The following is a 27,973-nucleotide window of genomic DNA, read 5'->3' as shown; positions in this document are numbered from 1 at the left end:
TCTGCAGTTTGACTAGGCCACTCTAAAACATTTTTTTAAGCCATTCAGAAGTTGACTTGCATGTGTGTTTTGGATCGCTGCTTGAGGTCACAAAGAATTAATGGTTCCGTCAATCACCGCAAGTTGTCCAGGTCCTGAAGGAGAAAAGCAGCCAAAGACAATCACACTACCACCACAACTGGGCTTTTCCACCAACCAGCCCAAGAACTTTGAGTTCCTAGTAGCACGAGTTTCTGGTGGCAAATGGTTGTAGTGGCCCATGTGGTGTGTGTTTCCATCGCACTTCCGGGTAGCTTAAGCAAATGAGGATGTTGTTGCTCAATACTGACACCTACTGGATCTTAAAATGCTGGTATTTCAAGCTTTTAAGTTGTCTTTATTTTACAGTGGGTATGGAAAGTATTCAGACCCCCTTAAATCTTTCACTCTTTGTTATATTGCACCCATTTGCTAAAATCATTTAAGTACACACAGCGCCCCATATTGACAGAAAAAAATTTGAATTGTTGAAATTTTTGCAGATTAAAAAAGAAAAACTGAAATATCACACAGCCATAAGTATTGAGACCCTTTTCTGTGACACTCATATTTAACTCGGGTGCTTTCCATTTCTTCTCATCATCCTTGAGATGGTTCTACACCTTCATTGGAGTCCTGCTGTGTTTGATTATACTGATTGGACTTGATTAGGAAAGCCACACACCTGTCTATATAAGACCTGACTGCTCACAGTGCATGTCAGAGCAAATGAGAATCATGAGGTCAAAGGAACTGCCTGAAGAGCTCAGAGACAGAGGCAAGGCACTGATCTGGCTAAGGTTACAAAAAAATTTATGCTGTACTTAAGTTTCCTAAGAGCACAGTGGCCTCCATAATCCTTAAATGGAAGACGTTTGGGATGACCGGAAACCTTCCTAGAGCTGGCCGTCCGCCAAACTGAGCAATCCGGGGAGAAGAGCCTGGGTGAGAGAGGTAAAGAAGAACCCAAAGAGCACTGCAGCTGAGCTCCAGAGATGCAGTCAGTTCTAGAACGTCAACCATCACTGCAGCCCTCCACCAGTCGGGGCTTTATGGCAGAGTGACCCGAGAGAAGCCTCTCCTCAGTCCAAGACACATGAAAGCCCGTACTGAGTTTGCTAAAAAAAAAAAAAACAACTAAAGGACTCCAAGATGGGGAGAAGTAAGATTCTCTGGTCTGATGAGACCAAGATAGAACTTTTCTGCCTTAATTCTAAGCGGTTTGTGTGGCGAAAACTATGCACTGCTCATCACCTGTAAAATACAGTCCCAACAGTGAAGCACGGTGGTGGCAGCATTATGCTGTGGGGGTGTTCTTCAGCTGCAGGGACAGGACGACTGCTTACAATCGAAGGAAAGATGACTGCAACGAAGTATAGGGATATCCTGGACGAAAACTTTCTCCAGAGTACTCGGGACCTCAGATTGGGCTGAAGGTTCACCTTCCGACAAGAAAATGACCCTAAGCACACAGCTAAAATAATTACGGAATGGCTTCATAACAACGCCGTGACTGTTCTTGAATGGCCCAGCCAGAGTCCTCACTTAAACCCAATTGAGCATCTCTGGGGAGACCTGAAAATGGCTGTCCACCACCGTTCACCATCCAACCTGACAGAAATGGAGAGGATCTGCAAGGAGGAACGGCGGAGGATCCCCAAATCCAGGTGTGAAAAACTTGTTGCATCATTCCCAAAAAGACTCGTGGCTGTATTAGGGCAAAAGGGTGCTTCTACTAAATACTGAGCAAAGGGTTTGAATACTTGTGGCTGTGTGATATTTCAGTTTTTCTTTTTTAATAAATCTGCAAAAAATTTCAAGTTAAATTTTCTTTCTGTCAATATGGGGTGCTGTGTGTACATTAATGAGGAAATACAATGAAAAATTATTTTAGCAAACGGCTGCAATATAACAAAGGGAAAAAATTAAGGGGGTCTGAATACTTTCCATACCCAGTGTATCTGATTCCATTTTGCTTTGCTTTACTCCGCTGTCTGTAGCAAAGTTAGCATTGCAAATACCTTACCTGAATAAGGTTCAAGAAATAAATAAAAAAATACATGACTTCATGGACAGCTCAGTCAGTTTTTCAATAGCGTTTTCAATTTCTCCCTGCGACTGACTGGATTGGACCATCAGTGCGTCCCCGCCAGCCAGCCTCACCCCGGTGTCCGTCTCCACTGGCCCGGCCGAGGAAGAGGCACACTCCCGCTTGGACTCGGACCTCCGCTCCTTAGCGGGACCGAGACAGCCAGTTGTAGATCTTGCTGCCGGGGCAGCGGTAGATCTCGCCACAGAGCCCGTCTCTAGCGGCGGCGGACCTCCTGGCTGTGGCCAGAGTCTGCCGCCGCCGAGCCCGGCTTGAGCCCGGTAAGCTCGATGAGCACAGAGTTTGTCCAGCCTGCTCCTTGACCACCAAATCCGCCTCAGTGGGAAAATGTAAAGATCGGTGTTTAGAAGGTTTGCTTTTCAACGTATTTCAATCCTCTTTTTTCAAGCCTTGCGTAACGCCGCATCTACTAATGGAGACTGTGATCGAAAAAGTAAACACCCACAAATTTTAACTCACAAACTGCGATGCGAGACCTCTTAATTCGAGCTTTGCGATCAGTTAGTGCTTAACGGTTGCGATTGGACCTCACATGTCGTCTTTTCCAATGAAGCCCATGAGCAGCACGTGGCTCCGCAGCAGCAGTGGTTCCGGACTCGGGATCCCGGCGGTCTGCAACCTGATAACATTGGGCAAATTTGGACTTTGGTTGCACAACTTTTGGAGGGGTTTGCTTCATTCTGGAAAAGCTCTGACCTGATCAGGTTCCTCATCTCCTTCTCTGCCCAAGTCCGCACCATCTTCCTGGGGTTCCCTTTGCAGTACCCGTGACGGAACCTGCACCACGGAACCGCAAAGGCTTCAGGAAATACAACCTGCTGCCACCACCGAACGTTCGTCAAAATTGGCAAACACTGGTGAAGGCTGGCGAATGTTACCGAATGTTGCCAAACGTAGGTGAATGCAGGCAAACACTGGCGAATGTTGAACATTGACAAATGTTGGCAAACGTTACTGAATGTTGCCAAAGGTCGCCGAACATTGCCTAATGTAGGCAAACGTAGCCGAACGTAGGCGAATGCTGGCGAACATTGGCAAACGGCGGCCAACGTTTTGCCAACCAGCCGATGTTAAGGTTTGGCAAACTTTGAGTTGAGTGTGAATTAAAGCAGGACACGGGACCTGAACTCGCCACTGACGTATTTGTCTCGGTCCTTGAAGTGCAGGATGGAAGTCTTGTAGATTTTGATGGCTCGGCTCTCTCCGTTGGCCGTACTAGCGTGGTAAACGTTGGCCTGACGAGACCAGTGCATTAAAGAGATCAGACCATCCCGGATCGACGTCAAAGTGTCGACGGGCTCACCTCTTTCCCTGTGCTGATGCAGCCGTTGATTTCCGAGATGATTCCGCGAGTCAACAGCTTGAAGAGAATCATTCGGGTTCGAGGATCTAAAACCTGCACAACAGTTTCGTCACTCACCAGTTTTATCTGCTCTTTTCACAGAAAAAGGATCTTCACACTCATCAGCACCTGTTCCACGGTGGCCCGATCCGATTTGTCCTTTATTCGGTACCTGTGGGCGGGAGGAACCCTCAGCCAATCAGCCAGCGAATACGAACAACGCTCATTAGATTGGCAATTCCCAAACGGCGTGCCAGGTAAGTAAAGTTCTCCTATTTGCCATCAGTATCTATCTGTACATCTTTGGTTATCTAGTTATGCCAGTGATGTATAGTGGCAGGCAAAATAAATAAATGCTCTTCCACTAGATGACATAAGGTCCAATAAAACCGTTCCCATTCTTACAACAGGAAAAGTCGCAGCTTCCTGTGAGTAGATCAGCTTTGTGTTCAATTCAACAAGCTCACGTTTCCCAGCGAGTACGTCCGCTTAGGAGGAAACTGAAACAACATCATTACTTTTGGTGACATTTTTGTTTATTAGGTGCTGTGAGAGGTTTCTAACTCGTCATCTTAAATTGCATGACGGCTCTTGTGATTCCTAAATGTATACTTGCCACCGTGGCTTGTTTGCTGTCATACTAGAGTGGTGCCAACTAGCGGAGACAAATTCCTTGTGGGCTTCCAACATATATTTGGCCAATAAAGATGATTCCGATTCTTATTCTGAAGTAAAAGGGGTACCTCGGCTCATGCCTAGGATCAGACTACAGGATTTTAGCCCCGATATTGCTCCCATTAGCTATCGCTGGCGATTTTCCCAGATCGGGCCCGACATATTTTATCAGGAACGACAACATTTCTTGTAGTGTGACATAATCGACCAACGATTTGGCCGAACATAGCCCTACGACGGCAAAATGAAAAGTCGAGCATGTTTGATTTTTTGGGATATCTTCCGTGTAACATATATGTAACATATGAAGGACAACTCTCCGACAGCGCACCTTGACTTCGACCAATAGGATTATGTATTGTGACCGGCGCTTCGCCTCCAATTGCTCGCCGTTGTCAACATACTTGCGCGCCGTTGTCAACATTTATTCATGCGCACAAACCAATGTTTACTGAAGCTTTAGAGCATGATTGGACAGAATGTCAGCTTGTTTCCGTACAAACGTTAGTGCTAGCACTAGCTTGCTAGGCTACATAACATTCTTTGGCCTGCTTGTGAGCCGTATTGTATTAAAAGTACCGGCGACGACACCACGCTTTTCCTCTCTTTGCCCCCCCCAACAGACATTGGCGCGATCCATTATTGTTATCGTCGCCATGGTAACAGGTGTATTCGCATTGACCGGTGACACATTTTATGGGTACGCCTCTCAGACAGTGTTTGATTTGACAAGATTAAGCCCAGTGATCGTAAAAGACGGGACAGGGTGGTATCGGAATACATGTCATGGAGTGTTACCACTGTTTGACCGAGACACGGCAAGATTTGATGGCAGTAGTCTGACAAAAAAAAAAAAAAAAAAAAAAGACCAAATTTGTCTTATAGTCTGATCCAGGCATCAAGAAAGGTTGGGAAACACGGAATTATTAGACAACCAATACTAAGAACGCAAATAATAAGAACACCAATACTAAGAACATTCATTGGAGAAGAACACTTAGTGTTGACGTACTTGTCGGCGTCCTTCTGCTTCTGCATCGTTGTCACTTTGTTGATCACGCAATCGGCCAAATTCAGTTTATCTGCAAAGGAACAAACACGTGTGGAAATGTTCTAATTGGTGTGTGTGTGTTTATCTGTGTGTATGTATTCAATGTGTGTGTTTCTCTGTTGGTTTGTGCATGCGTATCTGGGTATGTGTTTCTGTGTGTGCGTGTCGGCGTGTTTCTCTGTTTGTGTGTGAGTGTGTTACCCAAGTTGAGCTTGTGTTCAAACCTCCTCAGCGACCTGTCCGTGGTCACAAACGTGCGATTGGTCAAATTCTGTTTGTTGGCCTAGAAGACAAACGAGCGTCAGCTGACTGCGAGCTGTCAATCATAATCATCATCATCATCATCATCATCACAGCTTTCTATCATCTGACCTGACTGACAGCACTCCTGTTGTAGCGTTTGGTCAAGTCGCCTCCTGAGGCAGACCACACCCACTCATCGTCGTCATCGTCGTCGTCTTCGCAGTCTTCCTCATCTTCCTCATCTTCAATAGTGACCTGTTGAAGGCTGACTTGCTTCATGTCGTCCGGGATGTTGCGCGTTTGCGATTGGCTGCAGCAGACCACATGGCAAAAGAGCAGTTTCACTTCGACAACGCGACGCTTTTTCGTTTCCACTTCGACAACGCGACGCTTTTTCGTTTCCACTTCGACAACGCGACGCTTTTTCGTTTCCACTTCGACAACGCGACGCTTTTTCGTTTCCACTTCGACAACGCGACGCTTTTTCGTTTCCACTTCGACAACGCGACGCTTTTTCGTTTCCACTTCGACAACGCGACGCTTTTCGTTTCCACTTCGACAACGCGATTTTCTTGCTGCTTGGAAATAGAGAGCTAGTGTTGCCACAGTTACCTTGAAAAAGTAACTGTTACTTTACTGGTTAAAAGTAATTTAATTGAGTTACTGGTGACTTAATTTCAAAAGGTAACAAAATTAGATTACAAGTAACTTCTTAGTTATCTTCAGCAGCTGCCGAGTGGCAGTAATATCACTTACAGTGGGGCAAAAAAGTATCTAGTCAGCAACCAATTGTGCAAGTTCTCCCTCTTAAAAAGATGAGAGGTCTGTCATTTTCATCATAGGTATACCAGAATGAGAAGTCCAGAAAATCACATTGTCTGATTTTTAAAGAATCTATTAGCACATTATGGTGAAAAATAAGTATTTGGTCAATAACAAACATTCATCTCAATACTTTCTTATATACCCTTTGTTGGCAATGACAAAGGTCAAACGTTTTCTGTAAGTCTTCCCAAGGTTTTCACACACTGTTTCTGGTATTTCGACCCATTCCGCCATGCAGATCTCCTCTAGAGCAGTGATGTTTTGGGGCTGTGGCTGGGCAACACAGACTTTCAACTCCCTCCAAAGATTTCCTATGGGGTTGAGATCTGGAGACGGGCTAGGCCACTCCAGGACCTTGAAATGCTTCTTACGAAGCCACTCCTTGGTTGCCCGGGCGGTGTGTTTGGAATCACTGTCATGCTGCAAGACCCTGCGACGTTTGATCTTCAATGCCCTTGCTGAAAGAAGGAGGTTTTCACTCAAAATCTCACGATACATGGCCCCATTCATTCTTTCCTTTACACGGATCAGTCAACCTGGTCCCTTTGCAGAGAAACAGCCCCAAAGCATGATCTTTGTAAGTTCATAAGAGCTTGAAAAACAGGGGCTATTGTCGAATTAATGTTTTAAAAGCGTGATTCCAGCCATCAGTACTTATTTTGTTTGCATTCAAGAGTTGGTTGATAGCTCCCTGCCTTCCCGGATTCCCCCGTCACACACCCACACATACACCCACACCTCCTCCAACCATCATTACTTTGATACGTTAAGTTTACGATATGTGGCGTACGCCAGCCACAAACCACCTTTTTTTGTTCCCGGTGACAGGTTTAGCAGCTGTTTAAGTAGCTGTGTGTGATGAACAGGAGGGGAAGGGCTCACATCAGTGGCGCGGCATGGGTTAAACCAGCTCGCTAATTTCGCCGTGCGGCCATAGCAACAACGCTGAACGCTCGATAAGTAAGTCCTTTAGTGAGTAGAGCCACTGTCAGTCCTTCCCTCCTCCATGATGCTTTGCAACAGAACCGCTTCTGAATGAATGAATTGACCCTATATGCACTGCGCGCTTAACTCTGCTCTTAATGTGGATTTAAACAAGCAACAACCAATTAGACTTTTTATTAAGTTAAATAAAAACATTGTAGCAACAGTGAAGCTGTGCATTTTTTTTTTGCACTTTGAATTAACGCACCTTCACTGTACGATAAACAATGACCTCCCAAGACCTTTCCATAATAATAATATGTTCAGTAGGAGTTGACTTATCAATCCATCTGTCACCTGTCTTTTACTTTTTAGAGTCACTGTTGACACGAAAGTAACTAACAGTGGCTTGACACAGTAACTGAATGATGATTACTTGTCTGAATGCAGCAACGCGTTCCATTGTACCATACTCAAAATAGCGGCCATTTTGGAGTAAGCATTGGCGGTCAGAACTGACCAGCTGTGGCCCAATAGTTAAGATCATCGCCTGCCACCGTGGGGGACCTAGGTTCAAAACCCCAACTGGACCATCCGCCAACATCCCCCGGACTCACGGCTGTGGTGTCCTTGAGCAAGACACCAATACCCCGAAATGCTCCCCGGGCGCTTCGGCTGCCCCCTGCTCCAGTGTGTTCCACTAATGTGTATGAGTTCACTGTGATGGGTTAAATGCAGAGAACAAATTTTATGTGCATGCATGCATGTTCATGACAATACAAGGTGATTCTTCTTCTGCTCCCTCGCAGAAACAACCTTCATTTTGGCTGACAAATACTCGAACGCGGCGAATCCCAAGCGGCTGCCGTGACGGATCGCCACTCTCCGAAGGATCCGTTTTGCAGCGCTCACCCTCTCGCCCCAAATCGGCGCGGTACACCCAGGACTGGTTGCCAGCCAATCACACACATTTCACACAGACTAAAATAATTTGTGAGTAAAGTCAGGCTAAATGTCTCTTTATACTCCCGCGCTCGATAACGCCCGCATTGCATCAAGTGATCGACGAATTGGCCCGCGCGGCCCCTGTGTAGCTTTAAGAAAATGAAGAAGAGTAAGAATAAGAATCACCTTCTATTGTCATGAACATGCATGCATGCACACGAAATTTGTTTTCTGCATTTTACCCATCACAGTGAACACATACACGTTAGTGGAACACACTGGAGCAGGGGGCAGCTGAAGCGCCCAGGGAGCATTTAGGGGTATCAGTGTCTTGCTCAAGGACACCACAACCGGGAATCCGGGGGATGTTGGCGGATGGTCCAGTCGGGGTCTTGAACCTAGGTCCCCCACGGTGGCAGGCGATTATCTTAACCATTGGGCCACGGCTTGACGCGCACACGGCAAAATTTTTTGCTGCGCGTCGAACGCCGCGGAGATGATCTCTCGTGATTGGTCCGTTTTAGTCACATGCCGTGATGACGTACTCAGCGTGTCCGTCGGTTCTACATACCATATACGACGGCGCCTTCTCGATCGATTTTGCAGCATAATTAAACGCATCATCTGGTCATCTAGGCACATTTTTTCTAGCAGATGCTGTTCCACGGTCGCTTTGTTGTTGCTTTGTTGTTACTGAAAGGAAAGGAAAAACGGCTACCGGAAATGGCAAGAAATGGTGTCCTATCCAATACCAACCGTAGCGACACCCCCGACTTGGAGGAAAACTTCAGCACACACAGAACAGCGCACGTGGGTTGGGCTCGAAAATAAAGGCAAACTACGCGTGGGACAGCCGCAGTGACGTCAGCGCGGTCGCCGTCCGCGCGAGTGTATAGAAGCCTTCAGGCCCCATCCAGACAGAAACTTGTTCTTTTTCTTTTTAAAAGGTTTCCAGTAAACACGGAATCGTTTCAAAAAAGGTGCGAGTCCATACATAGACGCTCTAGTTTATATGCCAGGCCTGAAGTGGCGCTGTAACCCTGCCACAGGAACTCACCAAAAACAGAGAAGTCCATGCGCCGCATAAATAAATAAACGCGAAGGGACATATTTGTGACTACCCACGACGAAGTAGAACTTTTGAACTGACAGAACAGAAATTTTTTTTCTACGAGGCGAAGTGTCAAGACACACACGCACGCTCTTACCTGTCGTCGTCCTCGACGTCATCAAACTGTCCAGGAACACAGTCGACCACCAGCGCCATGACGTCATGTAACGTCGACCTACTACTGAAAGTCACTTAAGTATAAATTAAATATGAATATACACAATACGGTGTATGTGTCCAGTCTAGAGAAGTCGTGACGTTCTGACCACAGTAGCCGCGTGCTCGATTGACTTCCGGGTCTGAACAAGTGACCGTAGCCGGCGAGAAAGACGTGAGCGACACCATTTAGCTCAAGGCGCCGTCTGCTGGACAGGAGCTTGAAATAGGAAACGTCTCGTTTCCACAAAAAACATCGGTCGAAGCAGATACGCATCGGAGGAAAAAGGTTATCAAATAAAACTAACGAAATATGCCAGTAATGACAACAATAAAATTGAAGTAGATGAAGGAGAAGGGCGAGGGGCTCTGTTTTAGGTGTTCATCACAAACCGGAGGCCAGAGTTGGAAATTCAAAGCAAACATAGTGACGCAGCATTTAGCTGTTACAGCATTTAGCTGTTATGCTGCTCGCAGATGGAACAAGCTGCTAACAGAAGTCAGCCCCAAGTGTGAATGTTCTTAAATCCAGGTTAAAATCTCATTTTTTCTCTCATGCTAAGGATGGAGCTCTTTTAAAGAATGTTAAAATATTTTTTTAAATCTCTTACTTCAATTGTATGTTATTTTAAAACATTAGTAAACTGTCTTTGGCGCTTTGCTTTTAAATGCTTTTAAATTGTGTACTTTTAATCATGCGAAGCTCATTGTGTTTGAAATGCGTTGTTTTAACCAGTTGTGGCAGCAAAACACCAAACGTGCCCAGTCTGCCGGAAATCAAGAAGAAGAAGAAGGAGGAGGAGGAGGAGGGGCAGGCGGCGGCGGCAGCGGGCAAGGGGAAGCAGCGTGCTGATTGTTTTCCAGTTGTGATTGTTTCCCGTTCTTGTGCCTTAAAAGTTGTTTTTGTGACGTGAAGATGAGCAGTAGAACTTTTCTTCATTGCGAAACGTCTTCTCTGCTGCAGCACAACAACAGGCTGTGCGCGCACCTCGAGCAGCAGCCCTTCAACTACAAGGTCTGAAAGACGCTAAGCACTCAAATGCATTGGCATTAGCCGTTAACTTGTCAGTCACGTGGCTGTGCAGTTGCCATGGAAACTACGACATTAGACGAGACGTGCGTTAAAATGTGTGTGCAGTAAAATAGTCATGGGAGTGATAATAATTGTGTGAATGAGTCAAGCTATATTGATGATGTAACTAGAGGCTTCACAATTAATCAAAAACGAATCGATCATCAAATTAATCAACACCTATTTTGATCATCGATTAATCGTTTAGACCAGGGGTCACCTGCCTGAGAGTGACGAGGCAGCAGTGACAAGAGCTCGCCATGCGCTCGTTGCTCCTGCGGAGTCGAGCGCCGGTAGGCCCCACGGACCCACACTTGGGTCCCGTGGTTCTGCATGCCCGCAAAATGTGCTGCCTGGACTCTTTATTCTTGTCCCCCCTCCCCGGAGACTTGTGCCCTCGGACCGGGCTCTTGGCGACAGCACGCGATGATCGGGCCGTGTCGTGTGGCCGCTCGCTCGGGGCCCCCTGAATGCTCTCCTGGGTGCCCCCTTTCTCGTTCCCCTGGGCATCCCTACCACCCTCTTTTCCACCAAGCAGAGGACACTGTCTCATCCTCTGGTTGGGTGGGCAACAGAGCGAGCGCCAAACCTCGCACATCAAACTGACAATAGAAAAGACGGGTAGTACGATAGCGCGATGTTGGAAAAGTTCCAAACAAAATACGTTTCCTGCGTGTGACATCTTCACTCATTTGCGACAAAAGAGGAATCAATAAGCGGAAATTGTCACACAAGCGAATAAACGATCCCTTGGGAAACACTTTCCATTGCTATCCCTAAATTCGCTGCTTTGCTCGACTATTTTGTGTATTTGGAATGTTAATAATAAGGGGACACATCTATGTATTCATTTGTAAAATGTTTATTTGTGCAGGTGACAGTGCTGCTCCCCGATTGTGGCTGCGTTCCCGCTCAACTGGACACGGCATTGAAGAGTTTCCAAAGTTTCTACCTTGTCCGGAAGCTTCCGCTCTATGAACTACTGGACAAACACCTCAGCCAAGGTACACGCTTGTCACATGACAACATACAGGTCACACAAGTTTTGAGTGTCACATGACCCTTGTACCCTGACAACACGCATGCATGCTTTAGGAGGCGTGTGCGGCCTGTCCTACAAGACTCACATAGAGGAAGACAACTGCGCCTTCCTCAAGCCAAATGGTAACAAAAACATGGAAGCACGCCCTAACCTGCTGGCAGACATTAGATTGACACTAAAGATGGTTAGTGTGTGTGTGTGTGTGTGTGTGTGTGTGTGCGTGCGTGTGTGTGCGCAGGACACCTGTGCCTGTCTCTGGACAAAGACTCATACGAGCGGTTGGGCATTGAAGGCAAAGCGTGCAAACCAAAGTCCAGCAGATACGGTAACGAGAACTTCTTCTCCATAGCAACAGGGCCCGTGCATGATGGGTAATCCGCATGTGACCACATGCACATACATTACACATGTGAATCATTTGGATGAATGTACACAGTGCAGTGAGTGGTCCCTCAAATGATAGCTTGCTCGTTTTTTGTTTTGTTTTGTTTTGTTTTGTTTTACAAGCAATAATTAGTTACAAGGCGGCACAGTGGCCGAGTAGTTGGCACATCTGCCTCACAGTCTGAAGCCCCATCTGTGTGGAGTTTGTATCTTCTCCCCTGTGGCTTTTCTCCGAGTACTCCTGTTTCCTCCCACATCCCCAAAACATGCATGGTAGGTCAATAGCAGACTCTAAATCGCCCGTAGGTGTGAATGTGAGTGCGAATGGTTGTTTGTTTCTGTGTGCCCTGTGATTGGCTGACGACCAGTTCAGGGTCTACTCTGCCTCTCGCCCAGAGTCGGCTGGGATAGGCTCCAGCACGCCCGCGACCCTCTTGAGGAAAAGCGGTACGGAAAATGGATGGATAAAATCCATCCATCCATCCATCAATCTCTCTTACCGCTTATCCTCATGAGGGTCGCGAGCGTGCTGGAGCCCATCCCAGCTATCTTCAGGCGGGAGGCAGGGTACACCCTGAACCGGTCGCTAGCTAATCACAGGGAACATAGAAACAAACAACCATTCGCACTCACAATCCCATCTACGGGCAATTTAGAGTTTTCCAATTTTAGAGCCCTGTGATTGGCTGACGACCAGTTCAGGGTGTACACCACCTCTCGCCCAGAGTTAGCTGGGCTAGGCTCCAGCACGCCCGCGGCCCACGTGAGGATAAGCGGTACGTAAAATGAATGAATGAATTAGTTGCAAGTGAGCCTCAGACCCAAGTGAAGTGGAAAAAGCTGGATCCGTCATGGTTGCGTGATGCCCTCACATGTGAGCAAGGAGAGCCACAGTTGCCGTTTATTCAGTGGGAAAAACTGAAATATAAAATGACAGCACTCAACACTAGTTCTTGTAGTCGTAGATGCATTTGCGTATAGAACAGTGTTTTTCTTTATCTCGATGCTTGTAGTGGTCGTCGTGGATTTGACTGACAGCAGCATGGCTCCGGGCGGGCGTGGCTACCAGCGTCTCATCAGTGGCCTGACGTCACGCCTTCCGCTAAAGATGGACTTCCTGTTGGCGCCTCATTCAGGTGACGTGTTTCTCATGATGCACACACAAGCAATTCAATATACAGTACAGCACTTCAGTTGTAATGGCAGCCACAGAACCTGATTTTGTATGCAAGTTGGAGCCCGTGAGTAGTATTGTGCTCAAGACTTTTGGGTGTCGAGACGGAGACAAGCTGAGACCGTGACGAGACCAATACCATGAAAAAAAAAATTTTTAAAACCATAACAAGGTTGAACAGTTAAACAGCAATCTTGCGTTCATTTATTTTATTTTTTTAAAAATACATTTGACAGCCAAAAACACAGTGTCTGCAACTCTTTCAAAGCACAACATGTAAAACGCTCAAATCTTAATTTTTTCCAACTAAATTCTTGCAAAAAATCTATCCTTTTTTGTATTTAAAAATGAAGATTTGAAGAGCTTTGTTGTTTTTAAGAAACAGATTTTGTGACCTAAACATGCACGCTGGGGTCTCATAATAATGCCAATTTAAGGTAAAAATTAAAACCTCTTTCCAGAAATATTCATCTGAGAAAGGTGGCACGAAGGTTGCAGTCATTACAGAGGCTGTTAGTAACACATGAATTGAAGGTATTTGTTTTTTTACCAAGTGCTTCTCCTTAGGATCACATTCATGACATCAGTGCTGGTCTCGACGGAAAATCCTGAGTCTGGCCAGTCCGAGACTAGGACGAGACCAAGACCTTCAAAATGCAGTCTTGAGACCGGTCTCAAGTGTTACGACACTAGTAGTGAGAGCAGCCACGTTGTCTGCTTTGTAGACTGCAAAATTGAGCAGAAGACGCAGAGGACCCGGACAGACGGAAGACCACCGTTGGTTGTGGTCGCCCCTCAATAAGGCTTAAACCCAAACGGAAAGATTTGTGTCAACAACACTATAAAAATAAGGGAACGGAAAGAAATGGTGGTTTTATTAAGTGTAATTAAGATGAAAGTCTCTCACACACCCACTGTATGTAGTACAGTGATTCTCAAAGTGTGGAATGAGTACTTTTCACACTGCACTTGGCAACGCGCAAGCCGTGGCAACTTTGCCATTCATTGTGCATGTGCTGAGGGGGCGGCAGCACAGAATGCCACGTCGCGGCAACTGCAGAGGGCGGCTGACGTGACGCGGCGCACCGTCAAATAGAAATATGCAGGGGTCCACTGTATCACTAGTGCAGTGATTCCCAACCAGTGTGCTGTGAGCGCTCTTCAGGTGCGCCATGGGAAATATCAAATTTGACTTACTGTATTTTCACGACCATAGGGCGCACCGTATCAAAAGGCGCACTCTCGGTTATGGGGTCTATTTCTGTATCTTAACACATACATAAGGCGCACCGTATTATTGGGCGCAAGCATGGTAAAACATACATTATTTGCTCATTAATCCATTGCTCGAGTTGTTCTTCCAACTCGGGCCACCTTGCCTTGTTTCCGCGGAAACTCAGCTTTGTCTTCTTGACTTGGCGAAGCTCATTTTCCTGCTTCCTCCACTTGCGACCCGTGGATTCGTTGATTTTGAATTCTCTCGCGGCTGCTCGATCCCCACGTTCCTCCGCGTAACTGACAGCTTACAGTTTAAACTGTGCTTCGTAAGCGTGTCTCTTCATAGGTGCCATTTTCGGGGGTCCTTAGCCAAACCGATGTTGTTTTGCAAAATGCACATACCGGCGCTATATACCTGCTGGGGGCGTGCCTTTAGCGCCCTCCTTCACGCGCACCCTTCCCCCTTTAACATCCGCATGCTGTCCGCCTTTCCTCTATATAAGCAGCATGTCGGCAGGAAATGCTCCCAGTCAGTCAAGCGGAGCGCTCATCACACATTTATAGATTTTGGAACTCGGTGCACACATAAGGCGCGCCACATTATAAGGCGCCCCGTCAATTTTGTAGAAGATTTAAGACTTTTGAGTGCGCCCCTTGTGGTTGTGAAAATACGGTCATTGCTAAAAAAATTATTTCCAAGAAATAATGTATTGTTATTTATCTATTTATGCCAGTGAGGCAAAGAGACAGACAGAACAAATAAATGCTCTTCTATTAGATGGCAGGAAGTACATACAGTAATTAATGTAGCCACTTTTTGTGACATTTTTGTTTGTTGGTGTGCCGTGAGATGTTTCAATGGTAAAATATGTGCCACTGCACTAGTGGTATGCAGGTTCCCTCTAGTGGTATGTGAAACAATCACTGAATTAAATATTAAAGTAGTTTTTGAGGTGGTACTTGGTGTCAGAAGTTTGAGTACCACTGCTGTAGTCCATTCAGATGTTGACGTGTAAAAAAAAAAAAAAAAAAATGACCATGGGATGGCTCCAAAAACTCAAGACAACTCGCAAGTTGCGGCACTTGGAATCAAGGTACCGGTCGACACGTTTTTCTTTGGCGCGGCACGATGAGATTGGCTCAATGAAGGTGGGAAACGGTCAGAACGTGGGGAGTTGCCACGTCGTGGTAAACGGGACCTCCAAAGACCCCGTGTAACATCAAAAACCTTCACTGCGTTCATCATCTTTAGCTGTGTGTGCGCAGGTGGCAGAGACGCACTCGAGCTGCTGCTCTCACGATACGATTGGTCACAACACATGCCAGAGGTCAGCAGTCGCCTACTGACTGACCTGACCTGCCCTGCCCCGCTGACCTCTGACCTGCACTCATACGACCCCTTAAGCTTTCTGGAGTGGCTCGGGGCCGTCCAAGCCGACATCAGCCGGTGAGGAGACGAGACCGCCGGTCACGTGACACAACGACATTGTCACTTTAGTTTTATGACTCGATGACTCTGTCATTGCAGCGCCAACGCCGCCGACAGCTTCCTGTCATCGCTGGCGTGTCCTCAAGAATCCGTCGCGTCTTCTCCGAGCTCGTTTCTACTCTCTGCGCGCGGTCTGCTGCTTCCTGAAAACGTCACGACGCTCATCCAGCAGCTCAGGTAACCTTTGACCCGCACCTCGAGATCCCGGCCGCCGATCAGCCATCGTCCTCCCGTGTGTTTGTTGCAGGCACTTCCTGGAGCGGCCCCACTCCCCGCCATGGGCGGCTCTGACGGTTTACGGCTTTGCGGACAATCTGTATGCGCACGAGCGAAACTTTTACACGCTGATGCTCTTCCCTGACCACGCCTACTCTCTGCACCTGGCCACGCCCGCCTCATGACCACACCCACCGGTTGAAAAACTTCAAATGGACTCGGACGTTTATCAGGAGAGAAAATATAGTTAATAACTTGAAATGTCCAATTTCTTCTAAACATATTCTTAGGTCGGCACATAGGTTAAATTACGCAAGTTTTTATTATGCTGAGAAATTGTTTTGTTTGGAAGAGCATTTTACTTTGCCACAGAAGATCACCTTTTATTTTGGTAAATAAAGATGTTTTTTTGTGATGCATAATCGTTAAGTCATTTGTTTTGACAGAGGCAAGAGTTAAAAAAAAAAAAAAAAAGGGGGGGGGGGTTTGAACATTTCATGGTGTCACACATCTAGAAAAGAGGTTAAGTTTGAGCTACTGCTTTTAGAGGGTTTAAGTTATAAACGTAATGGAGAAAAAGCCCCTGCCTACGGGAAGGTAGAGATGGGTCACGTAAAAGCAGGTCCCCAACATTTTTTCGCCAAGAACAAGTTTCAGGTAAAGATAAAAACAAATGATTAGAGGTCCAACTCAGCTTTCCACTGAACAGAGTTGTTGTATTCAGTTGGGAGCCGGCGCTTGTTTCTCTTCAACAAGCCTGTCCAATCTTGGGGTAATCTTTTTCCTCTTTTTTTAAACCCGTTTTTTGGTAGCTTGTGGGTTTGCTTTTTTCTGTATCACCTGACTGAAATTTTGACAGAGGCACAGGCGCATGCACCCCCCCCCCAAAAAAAAAACAACTTATTTCGCACTCAATGAGCAATAAAATATTTTTTGTTCCAATTGATTGGCACTCGTGACCTGCCATCGGAGGGGCCCCCCGATGGTGTTTGGGTGGACAGCTCCACCGACCTGCGTGACTTAGATTTTTGAGCCCTGTCTACCGCTACGCAAAAAACAAAACAAAAACAAAAAAAAGCCCAGTCTCTGTGGGTGGCCTGGTGGCTGGGGACCCAGACAAAAAAGCTACAAATTACATTTGGCTGGAGCTTGGAGGGTGGAAGGTTGCATGAACAGGGGGGGGCGGTCTCCTTGTCAATTGAAACGAGTACTACAATGCTCCTCTTTCTGTTTACTTGCCAATGTAGAAAAAGCACAAATGTGCCAACTACATCATGTGACATCGAAAGGAGCTGTGCTATCTTAGCATCAACTAGGACGCTTCAAACCTTGGCTCAAATTTCATGTTGGGGATCCTCAGGCGAGCTCAGTATAGTTACAAGTTCACGAAGAAAACACTCATAACTTACTTTATGCTCAAACAGTAAGTCCAGTCTACACCTGGGGGCAAGTATAGGTCCACTCATAACTTACTTTATGCTCAAACAATAAGTCCAGTCCACACCTGGAAGCAAGTCTAGGTCCACATCCACAAACAAGTCCTGCTCCTGGTCCTAGTAGAGCTCTCTGCTTCTCTGCAGGTGCTGCAAAATGGCATCGGTTCCCTGCGACGAGCCCCAAATTCTCTTCAAGGCTTCACACTCGCGCTCGTTGGTTTGCTCCAAAGAACTTCGACTGGAGTTCCTCATCAAGGCTTTGGACTCACGCAGGACCTGAGCCACAGGAAGAGACAATGCACGCTTCAGATTCTGCATGCGTGTGTGTGTGTGGGGGGGGCGTCTGTAACAGTGCTTGCCAACCTTTATTGAGTCAAGGCCCATATTTGACGTGAGAACCCCACCAGACATATCCGTCACAACAAGTACTGTCAATGGATATCAGGATAATTTCATCTCAATTTACTCGCAACCTCACGTAGGCCTGGTAGACACAAAGACAATCTGGCTTTTTTTGCCTTCCGACCAAGGACGTCAAACGGCAGACTATCTTATGTGTTCTAAGACGATTCGATAAGATGATCGTGTGGTCCGATGTGTGTAAAGAGCCTAACCCTAACCCGATAATCGGATCTGAAATGGGCCAGGACCGACAATCTTAAATATTGAACGCGTTTAATATGTAAATATTGAACGTGTTCAATGTTTATGACCAAAAATCTTCACGCATGTGTGGGAAACCAACGTTTCACCAAGTCATCATTCACGCCGTGAATTGTGACGTGAAACGGAATGAAGCCAAATAAGAAATACCCTGAATCAGGAACAAGGAAGCGACCGTCAATAAAAACGAACATGTCCTACCGGGGGCGTATTCCAGCAAGCAGGTTACTTGACAACCCAGAGGAACCCTGAGATGACCCTGAGAGATGAGGGCACGCCGGTTCAATTCGTTCCAAAGAGCCGCGGAAGAGGAATTGCGACTCAGTCATCCGTCTGCTCAATCCTGATTTTCTACGTGTCTCCTGCCAACTGAAGCGAACACGGCTTCTCTTATTCTCTGCTATCCCATCGATCCTGAGGCACAACTACATCTAAAATGATATGCTGGCATTCCCAGACTAATTTCGGATAAAATATATATTTTTCATATACTCAAAACACGGTGGATTTGTGCAGACTTGGGTGCAAATTTTGTGCAGCGATGTGTCCACCGGTGAGAAAAGTCTCCGCCGCAGTGTAATGGTTAACCGTTAACTGTAATGGTGTAAGAAAAATAGTTCCACAGGATTGCAAGTGATTGATGTGGAAAGAATTTATTGCAAAAGATTTGATGTTTTATGAAATCATGATAGACATATGCTGCGCCTCAGACCGGGACCAGTCTAATCCAGGGGTGGGTGGCCAAAGTGCAGGGGGCCCCTCCGTTGTTTAATCTGACCCGACGAGCATTTATCAAGAGTCACAAATACTTTTTGCATTAATTAAGACAATTTTCCTAAAAATGGGATTAAATGTATGTTTTCATTTATCTATTTCGTAATAATTTATCTTATAATTGTTTGACTGACTGGACAGTAATACAATGATACAATTTAATACAATTTAATGTTTTATTTGTAATAAATTTGTCATTTTAATTAATTACACTTTAAAACTAGAATAATATATTTTATTTTATCCATCGCCGGCACGGCGCACGACTGGTTAGCACATCTGCCTCACAGTTCTGGGGACCGGGGTTCAAATCCAGCCCCGCCTGTGTGGAGTTCAGATGTTCTTTTCTCTGGGCACTCCGGTTTCCTCCCACATCCCAAAAACATGCGTGGTTGGTTGATTGGAAACTCTAAATTGCCCGTAGATGGGATTGTGAGTGCGAATGGTTGTTTGTTTCTATGTTCCCTGTGATTAGCTAGCGACCGGTTCAGGGTGTACCCTGCCTCCCGCCTGAAGATAGCTGGGATGGGCTCCAGCACGCTCGCGACCCTCATGAGGATAAGCGGTAAGAGAGATTGATGGATGGATGGATGGATTTTATCCATCCATTTTCCGTACCGCTTTTCCTCAAGAGGGTCGCGGGCGTGCTGGAGCCTATCCCAGCCGACTCTGGGCGAGAGGCAGAGTAGACCCTGAACTGGTCGCCAGCCAATCACAGGGCACATAGAAACAAACAACCATTGGCACTCACATTCACACCTACGGGAAATTTAGAGTCTTTAATTAAAACCTAGCATGCATGTTTGTGGGATCTGAGAGTACCCGGAGAAAACCCACGCAGGCACGGGTAGAACATGCAAACTCCACACAGGCGAGGCCGGATTTGAATCCACAACCTCACCTGTGAGGCAGACGTGCTAACCAGTCACCCCCAATATTTGATTACAGGAGTAAATAACTTTGTTGATGCACATGAACTCATTCTTTTGCCCTCATCTACAACCCCAATTCCAATGAAGTTGGGACGTTGTGTTAAACCTAAATAAAAACAGAATACAATGATTTGCAAATCACGGTCAACCTATATTTAATTGAATACACTACCAAGACAAGATATTTCCTGTTCAAACTGATCAACTTGATTGTTTTTAGCAAATAATCATGAACTTAGAATTTCATGGCTGCAACACGTTCCAAAAAAGCCACCAAGAAGACATTACAAATCAAAAGTTTTTTTTTTGTTTTAAATTTACTGGATATTAACATATATCGACTGTTACATTTGGGTCTACAAATCAATGACACAAATGTGTGCCGTGTTGTCATATTTAATTTATGAATACGTGTAAATTATGGCCAAGCAAAAGATTGTATTGCCTTGACTGCATGCTTGAATAATGTTTTTATATTTCATTGAACTGCTTGCGAGTAGACTTTGAAATACCGGATTGCAAAATAAAAATCAGATGTTATTCAAAATATATTCCTATATGCTGCAATTTAAAAGTGCGGTTAAATGGTAAGTCAGTGCATTCAACTGTAATGCATTGAAACTTCCGGAGTACTTTTTTTTTTTTTTTTTTTTTTTTACAGAACATTTTCATATCACAGAACGCCCTCATTAGCACCTCAAATTCCCAAAGGGAAGTAAGGAACTTAATGTTTCTATCGGTTTCCATAGTCAATCAACATATCGCTTTATTGATGATGTCTTTTGGTTAAGATTAAATCAAGGTGAGAGTACTTAGACTTGATTGAACTCATCCAGATCAGTTGTTGTGGACTTGAAAGATCCCAGTTTTAGAGTTGTCGGGGAAGTCAAGTCAGAACTCAGGTTTAGATTAAGAGCATTTTGAACCTGCTTGCAGGAATAAATGTATTTTGTATTAGTGGGTTCCGCAGACAGCAGCTATTTATCGATGACGTCACCATTTTTGCGATACTGCCTCCAGTCACTGTGGCAACATCGACGCCACACATACGGTAGCGTTTCTTCTTGGTTTTTGTTAGATCACGTTTGATCACACGAGAGTTCGGTCTTGGCGGACTAGATTCGTGACCGTAGGTGGAACATAATCTTACGCGTGTGGTGTTCCGTCTTGAGATGATCGCAGCACACCACACACAGTACGATAAAACAGATTATTATTATTATTTTTTTTTTAAATCTTCATCTTCTGGAACAGATCAACGATCTTTTAAGATCCTTGCGTGTACCAGGACTTGCTCGGTGTGAAATCTGTCGTATGAACGGGAACAGATTCCTCGGACCTTCTGCCATCTAGTGGAAGAGCAAGTAATTGTACCGCCTGTCACTGTACATTCCTGGCATAGATAGATGAACAAAGATACATTATTTGTAGTAAATAATAATTTGGGGACCAATGAAGTGAAACTGGATGAGTTACAGCAGCACACCTGATGGCTGGTCAGGAATTAGCGGTAGCGGTCTTTGTGCGTGTGCGACTCACAAGCGAGTCGACGGCAACCAGTTCCTTGACGCGCAGCATGACTTCCTGCGCAAAGGTTCCCGGCCAGAGAACCTGCGAGACCAACCCTTTCGAACATGCCTCCTGCGCCGTCAACTTCCTGCCGCTCAGGAGCAGCTCGTTGGCCTGGAAAACAAAAACCGTTAGCTCGGAATGGCGTCGCCGAGGTCGGTTAGCGCGAATGGGGGACGAACCGAGGGGGGGCCCATGATGCGCGGGAAGGTGAAGGAGGAGCAGGCGTCGGGCGTCTGTCCGTACGCCGCGTAGGGTGTCTGGAACCAGGCCTTCTCATTGGCCCACACCACGTCGCACAGCGGCAAGATGGCGGCGCCCAATCCCAGCGCCGGCCCGTTGACGGCAGCCACGATAGGTTTACGGAACTGGATGAACGTGTTCACGAAGGTCCTGAGGAACAGGAGGAGGCACGGGTGAGGGACTGCAGTCACGTGACTCGACTCCAGTGACACATCTCACAAAAGTGACCACATGCAATTTAAAGTGACTAATAGTGCAATGATCTGGTACAGTGACGATTGTGCAAATGGTGCAGAGTTCTCAAACACGAGTGGCCAGTAGTAATCAACAACAGTAATTCAAATAGTGCAGCGCGATAAAACAGTGAGTGTACGAATAATGAATAATAGAAGTGTGTTTTAACTAAAACTTCTCAGCCAATCGGAGAAGGGATAACACCTGATTAAATTAAAAGGGTCGAGGAATATGTGGAGAAATAATTAAGTTATACTGTTTTTCTCTAATTTAAAGGCATTTTGGACCAGATTTTCATTAGGCGATATCACACAAAAACCTTGCCCAAAAAGCGCCCCCCAAACACACACACGAAACCTCTCCCGAACACATTATCCCATTTTTTAAATTGTTGATGCCTTGTACTCGGGTTGAAGTGGCTGTTCCAACCACACTCAGCATTTTGACACACTCTTTTTCAGTAAATCTTGTCACATTGATAATCCGCTATATGCGGAACGTCACGTGACCCAATCGGAGAATGGGATGGCATAACTAGGATTGAATACATGGTGGTTTGAAGCGTAACTTGCTAAAATGTAGTTTTCTTTATGGTTTGGTGTCTTCGGACAAAAGTCAAATACATGTATATTATTTATTTAATACAAGTATGACATATGTAAACATGAAGGAAGCCTAAAAATGTAATCTTGTCATCTCCAGTGCGGTTGCAATCATTCACTCATTCCTTACTCCCCAATCACTACCATGGAATTTTTAGTGGACAATTTCGGGACTGGCGGCACGGTGGCCGACTGGTTAGAGCGTCAGCCTCACAGTTCTGAGGACCTGGCTTTAATCCCCGACCCCGCCTGTGTGGAGTTTGCATGTTCTCCCCGTGCCTGCGTGGGTTTACTCCGGGCACTCCGGTTTCCTCCCACATCCCAAAAACATGCATGGTTGGTTAATTGACAACTCTAAATTGCCCGTAGGTGTGAATGTGAGTGCGAATGGTTGTTTGTTTGTATGTGCCCTGCGATTGGCTGGTAACCAGTTCAGGGTGTACCCCGCCTCCTGGCCGATGACAGCTGGGATAGGCTCCAGCACGCCCGCGACCCTAGTGAGGAGAAGTGGCTCAGACAATGGATGGATGGATGGAATTTCGGGACTGTCTTAGGTCCACAAGTTGAAGTGGCCAATTTTGACAAATCTTGTCACGTTGCTACTGAAAGTGAGCTGCAGCACGCTGGCCAAGACCACACAGCACTTTTGTACCTATGAACTCATCCTGTAAGTTCAAATGTCTGACATGCCCCAACCGTAGGCTACAATGCAGAGTGCAGGGGCCACCTCATGGAGGGAGATCCCAAGATTATTACAGATCAGATCAGATTCTGACTCTGAATCACATTTGCATTCAATGTTTATGATCAAATCGTGAAAACAAACGGCAACGTGCAAGATTTGCAAGTCAAAGACAAGAGACACAACTTGGACATCCAACCGTAACCCACAAAAACAATATGTACGAGTTTCTGCTTGGATTTCTTCGCAGATGTCAGAATAGCCTCGCAGGGCTGCCGTTCGGATGTCAGCTGCCTCCCACACTCAACGATCTCTTGCTCGAGGATGCTCCAAAGGTTCTCAATAAGGGCTGAGGTCAGGGGACAATGGGGACCGCACATAACTTTCGGTCCCTTTCATATTCCTTGCAGCATAAGAATGTCCACTAACGAGGGCAGTGCAGGCCTGTATGGTCCAGATGGACAGAGTCATGGATGGCCACCATGTCCCTAACACCATGTTCCAACAAGGCTCCCTCGTCAGCAATGAGGAGTCACGTATTTGGTCAGAAACGTGCCGGGGAGAGAGCTTGTCGGTCCTTCAAAGAGTGAAAATCACCTCTGAAAAGTAGGTAGACTTTCCGACTGACCATTTTCTTCCGTGCCACCAAAAGAAAAACTGTGTATTTATTCACAAAATCATCTTCAAGCATGACAGTGCAACATCTTAAAAGAAATTCAAACAGAAACTTGACTTGTTGTGATGTCTTTGGTTGAAATAGTCTTTGAGTTCAGTAAATATGATCTCTTAATGCTGCAAAGTCAATAACCGTCTTGAGAGCAACTTGTGACACAAGTGACTTGCTCCCAACAAGCGTCTTCTCCGCCGCCACAACGAACACTTACCTGATGGTTTCGGCCATCTTGATGCTCTCCTTCTTTCTGTCGTCCGTGAGACGTTTGACGAAGTAGAGGAAGTCGAGGCCGCGGCAGAAGACGCTGCCGACGGCTCCCAGCAACACCAACTTGCTGTCGTCGGACGCCGCCGTCGCCATGGCGCTCTGGATCTCCTTCATCACCTACGGCGGCGACAATGGTGAAACGTGAAAGGAGGTCAACGGGTGTGAGCGGATGTGTGTGCCCGCGCACCTCAGGGTTGAGTGCATTGTTTTCCGAGCTCTTGCTGGACAGAAGGATGTGCGTGAAGCCATCTTGTTTCTTGACCACAATGTCGCGGTAGCGGTAGGCGCTCTCCGTCTGACGCACGCTGAAGCGCAAACGTTTGTCAAAAGCGCCGCGCTCCTCCGGACGACGTTTTGTCGGGGCGCCCGTCGCCACGGTACCTGCCGGCGCCCCGCCGGCCCCGATGTCCTCCGTCGTGCCCGAAGCGCCTGAGAGGATGCAAAGTCAGTCAGTCGGCGCCACTGAATTTCGGCGGACAATCTTCACAGACATACGACCTTCACAGGCCCCCCCACACATACGCAACTTTCAGGACTCAAACATGAACCTGGTAAACACATCTCTCAACCCTGAGATTTACACGAAGATGGCTTCACCACAAAATTGCCACTTGGCAACCCTTAAATTGCCAATTACTACTTTCCTGTTTGCCATTTTTTTACCTTTTTGGTCTCAGTGATATAGAGACATTCATTTTTTTAGATGCATACAATGGAACACCGGTTCACAAACTTAATTGTTCCACAACTCTCGTCCTGAACCAAAATGTTTCCAAACTGAAGCAATTTTTCACGTGAATGTATGAATCAAAGTATGCCAGGTTTCCACTCTTTATGAACTCTTGTTCACAAGTAACGAGTTGATGTAAAACAAGATGTAAGCAGATTGGAAATTCAAACTACAAATGCAGGATTTCTGGGAAAAAGCTCTTGGGGCTATTATCTCTTCCTCTAGGCTGTCCCTCATTCAGTTTGGGGTGCTCCATAGACTGCATTATAGCAAACACAAACTCCATAGGACATTTCTGGACACTACCGACGAGCACTGTAGTCTGTGTTCTCAAACAACCAATGCAACCTGACTCACACGTTTGGGACCTGCCATAAATCAGTTAATTATTATCCCTTTTCAAGTTAATTTCAAACGTTTTCGACTGAAACATCGCTCCATCTCCGCATATTGCTATCTTTGGTAGGTCTACTGACAACTTTGCCAGCTCAATTACTCAAGACAATGTTTTGGGCTTTGCACCTTTGATTGCCCGCAGGAAGATCCTTCTCTTCTGGAAGTCGTCCTGTGTGTGTCTGAGCGACCCGGGTTGGGGTTGAGCTCCCGGTAATTTAACACTTCTACTCGATGAGGTGCTGGTCTGGATGTGGGCAGCTTTCCCGACTTCCCGTAATATGAGCACTTGATTGGTTCCCTTTTTTTTTGTCTTGGTATATGTTTGTTTGTGCGTACATATATACATGTATGTATATATGGGTACTGTGTATATAGTATTTAAGTGTATCCTTATATTTCTAAGTTACTAGACATTGTGCGCCATGAAACCTTTTCTATTTATTTGTAATTTTTATTATGTGTGTGTGCGTGCGTGTAATTGAGGGGTCCGTACGTTCTGGGATGGCTGTATATAAAAGAATTGGACGTTTACTTATTATTATTTGGATTTTGGGGGTAAAATATAAAAATGTTGACATGGCATTTCTACTGTTTTCAATAAAAAAAATATGCTGGGAAAAATAATAAATCAAAGTCGAAGGACTGTCGCACTCCCAGAACAAAGTCGCCCGGAAAGGAGCGGACCGCTGTCGTAGGCGAGCGGGTCCCAGACGCCGAGCCGCCGGACGACCTGCCCGCACCGCAGCTCTGGCGGTGGGGAGGCCCCGCCAGCATACTCCGCTGCAACGACGACACTTTCCAGGCATTTGTAATAGCGACAATGACTTGCACGTTTCACTTTCTTGGGAGCCGTAGTGAGGGCTAATTAAAGGAAAAAAAACAGGATACCTGAACTATGGGACACATAGAGCAAATGATGTTTACGCTGTGTGAGAGAAAGCGAAAAGCAAAATCAAAAGAAAGCGTTCAGCGTAGACAAAGAAACTGTCGGCAAACTGAAGCATAGTTGGTGAAGCCAAGCAATATTTGTTTTTAAATGTTGTTGGTGAACCGAATTGTTTGAAAACTGGGGCATATGTGAACGGAGGTTTCAGTTCAGATCGCAAAGGAGCAGGAGTCTTTCGTTGGGCTGTTAGAAGCTAATTAGCTGTTAACTTCCACCGTTGGAAATATCCATCCATTTTCTGAGCCGCATATCCTCACAAGGGTCGCGGGAGTGCTGGAGCCCATCCCAGCTATCATCGGGGCAGGAGGCGGGGTACGCCCTGAACTGTTTGCCAGCCAATCGCAGGGCACTTATAAACAAACAACCATTCTCAGTCACATTCACACCTACGGGCAATTTAGAGTCGTCAATTGACCTACCACGCATGTCTTTGGGATGTGGGAGGAAACCGGAGTGCCCGGAGAAAACCCACGCAGGCACGGGGAGAAGACGCAAACCCTGAACCCTGGACCTCAAAACTGTGAGGCAGATGCTCAAACCAGTCGCTCACCGTGCCGCCCCGTTGTAAATACAGATTTTTTTTTTTTTCTACGCTTCATCTTAAGAAGTTTACCACCCTGCTTTCTCCTTGTCTGCTTGTCGGGACTTCAAATAGTCTTCCCGATGAGCATCCTTGCACAAACTAAGCAGTTGTTGATATTCTTCATCTTCTCACCTGCGCCATTGAGGGCTCGCACGGCAGTGAGCGTTGCGGGCGGGGTGTTGTGGCTGCGCGACCTGATCCCCATGCGGGCGCGCAGCTGCCCCGGGCCGAGCTGCACGTCGGTTGGTTGCTCCAGGGCGACCTCGGGGGGCACGTCGTGGGCGTCGCGGGCACCGGCATCTGTGCTGTGGGCCGCCTCGCTGGACGCCGCCTCGCTGGGCGACTCAAGAAGGCTGTTCATGGGGCTTCTGGGCACCAGGATTTTTATCCCGCTTTTGGAAAGGTCCAGACTGCGACGGGCGGGGCCGACCGGCGGCGCGGACATCGGAGGCGCCGCCATTGGACCCGCCGTCTCCTCTAGTCCGGCGGCGGCAGGCAGGTGAGCTGGGGCGGGCCGAAGGGCCGAGATGGTTTCCGGGCCGCCGGCGGACATAAGCTGTCCGACGCCGGCGGTCGGGCCGCACGGGTAGCTGCGGGTGGAGCGCAGCAGGGTGGCGTCTCGATGCTGTTGGGCGTACTGCCTGTTGAAGTCGTGCACGTACACCATGCACGTGGTCAGGTGACTCTCGGGCTCCCACGTATCACCTTCGCAGCCATACCCTCGCCATCGAACCAGGTACTCCGTCCGCCCCTTGCGGTTCTTGCGCTTGTCCACGACCCGTTCCACCTGTAGGCAGCACAAGGCGCATTTGCATAGTGACCTCACAACAAGGATATAATTAAGCAGTTACCTAAACATGTTGTTGTTAGCTTCATGCTAACAACATGTGTAGCGAAACATGTGACTAATATGACGTCACTCCGTCGCCACCCTTGAAATTTTCGACTTTTTGTTTTAATATATATTTTTTTACTTTTACACGAGTTTCCCAGTCAACTCAGTTACACGTTAGCTCCCGTTAGCATACTAGCATCACCTCGTAAAAGTCTTCGGTAGCCATGGAGACGGAACACGACAGCCAACAAGTTTGTGGAAGTGTTGTCAGCGAGTCGCCAGCATGAAAAGCTGTCGGCGGTTCGCTTCACCTGGGCGACGACTTTATTTGACGCACTCAGCTAGCTGTTAGCTGCTAGCTGGTTGCCTTTAACCTGCAGGAAGCGTCCGCGCGGATCGACTTCCACAATAAA

At 46.7% G+C, this 27,973-nt stretch overlaps 3 protein-coding genes across 7 annotated transcripts in view; 1 reads left to right on the top strand and 2 right to left on the bottom strand.

The window, feature by feature from the left end:
- riok1 (RIO kinase 1 (yeast)) overlaps positions 1-9,557 on the bottom strand; it is a 19,350-nt gene extending 9,793 nt beyond the window's left edge. The window contains exons 1-10 of one of the 2 annotated variants that reach the window (XM_061694208.1): positions 9,342-9,557; positions 8,705-8,826; positions 5,569-5,749; positions 5,398-5,479; positions 5,158-5,227; positions 3,600-3,642; positions 3,432-3,524; positions 3,251-3,363; positions 2,825-2,905; positions 2,661-2,747 (exon numbers count right to left, since the gene is read on the bottom strand). In XM_061694208.1, the coding sequence (XP_061550192.1) occupies positions 2,661-2,747; positions 2,825-2,905; positions 3,251-3,363; positions 3,432-3,524; positions 3,600-3,642; positions 5,158-5,227; positions 5,398-5,479; positions 5,569-5,749; positions 8,705-8,775 (821 nt within the window). In that variant the 5' untranslated portion in view covers positions 8,776-8,826; positions 9,342-9,557. The remainder of the gene's footprint in view (positions 1-2,660; positions 2,748-2,824; positions 2,906-3,250; positions 3,364-3,431; positions 3,525-3,599; positions 3,643-5,157; positions 5,228-5,397; positions 5,480-5,568; positions 5,750-8,704; positions 8,827-9,341) is intronic. The other variant, XM_061694209.1, reaches the window with a different exon arrangement.
- A 658-nt stretch (positions 9,558-10,215) lies between these two features.
- On the top strand, positions 10,216-16,417 carry rpp40 (ribonuclease P/MRP 40 subunit). 2 transcript variants are annotated; one of them, XM_061694221.1, is made up of 8 exons: positions 10,216-10,415; positions 11,347-11,476; positions 11,568-11,636; positions 11,780-11,839; positions 12,912-13,034; positions 15,557-15,737; positions 15,819-15,956; positions 16,027-16,417. In XM_061694221.1, the coding sequence occupies exons 1-8, from the start codon at positions 10,317-10,319 to the stop codon at positions 16,178-16,180; spliced, it is 954 nt and encodes a 317-aa protein (XP_061550205.1). In that variant the 5' UTR covers positions 10,216-10,316; the 3' UTR covers positions 16,181-16,417. The 2 variants fall into 2 exon arrangements, with proteins under 2 accessions (XP_061550205.1, XP_061550204.1); XM_061694220.1 differs by having other exon boundaries at positions 11,753-11,839.
- Positions 12,793-27,973, bottom strand: cdyl (chromodomain protein, Y-like). Of its 3 annotated transcripts, none has more exons than XM_061694210.1 (7): positions 27,763-27,967; positions 26,858-27,512; positions 24,258-24,499; positions 24,015-24,187; positions 21,552-21,762; positions 21,340-21,483; positions 12,793-17,707 (listed from the first exon to the last, which is right to left on the bottom strand). In XM_061694210.1, exons 1-7 carry the CDS (start codon positions 27,784-27,786, stop codon positions 17,549-17,551), a joined length of 1,608 nt encoding a protein of 535 aa, XP_061550194.1. In that variant the 5' UTR covers positions 27,787-27,967; the 3' UTR covers positions 12,793-17,548. The 3 variants fall into 3 exon arrangements, with proteins under 3 accessions (XP_061550194.1, XP_061550195.1, XP_061550197.1); XM_061694211.1 differs by lacking the exon at positions 12,793-17,707 and adding an exon at positions 19,616-21,193 and having other exon boundaries at positions 21,287-21,483; positions 27,763-27,973; XM_061694213.1 differs by lacking the exon at positions 12,793-17,707 and adding an exon at positions 19,616-21,149 and having other exon boundaries at positions 21,287-21,483; positions 27,763-27,973.

This window comes from Phycodurus eques, chromosome 13 (genome assembly GCF_024500275.1).
Source record: "Phycodurus eques isolate BA_2022a chromosome 13, UOR_Pequ_1.1, whole genome shotgun sequence".
Classification (NCBI taxonomy): domain Eukaryota; kingdom Metazoa; phylum Chordata; class Actinopteri; order Syngnathiformes; family Syngnathidae; genus Phycodurus; species Phycodurus eques.
Note: the sequence above shows the minus strand (reverse complement) of the source record. Positions and strands in the feature narration are given on the sequence as shown.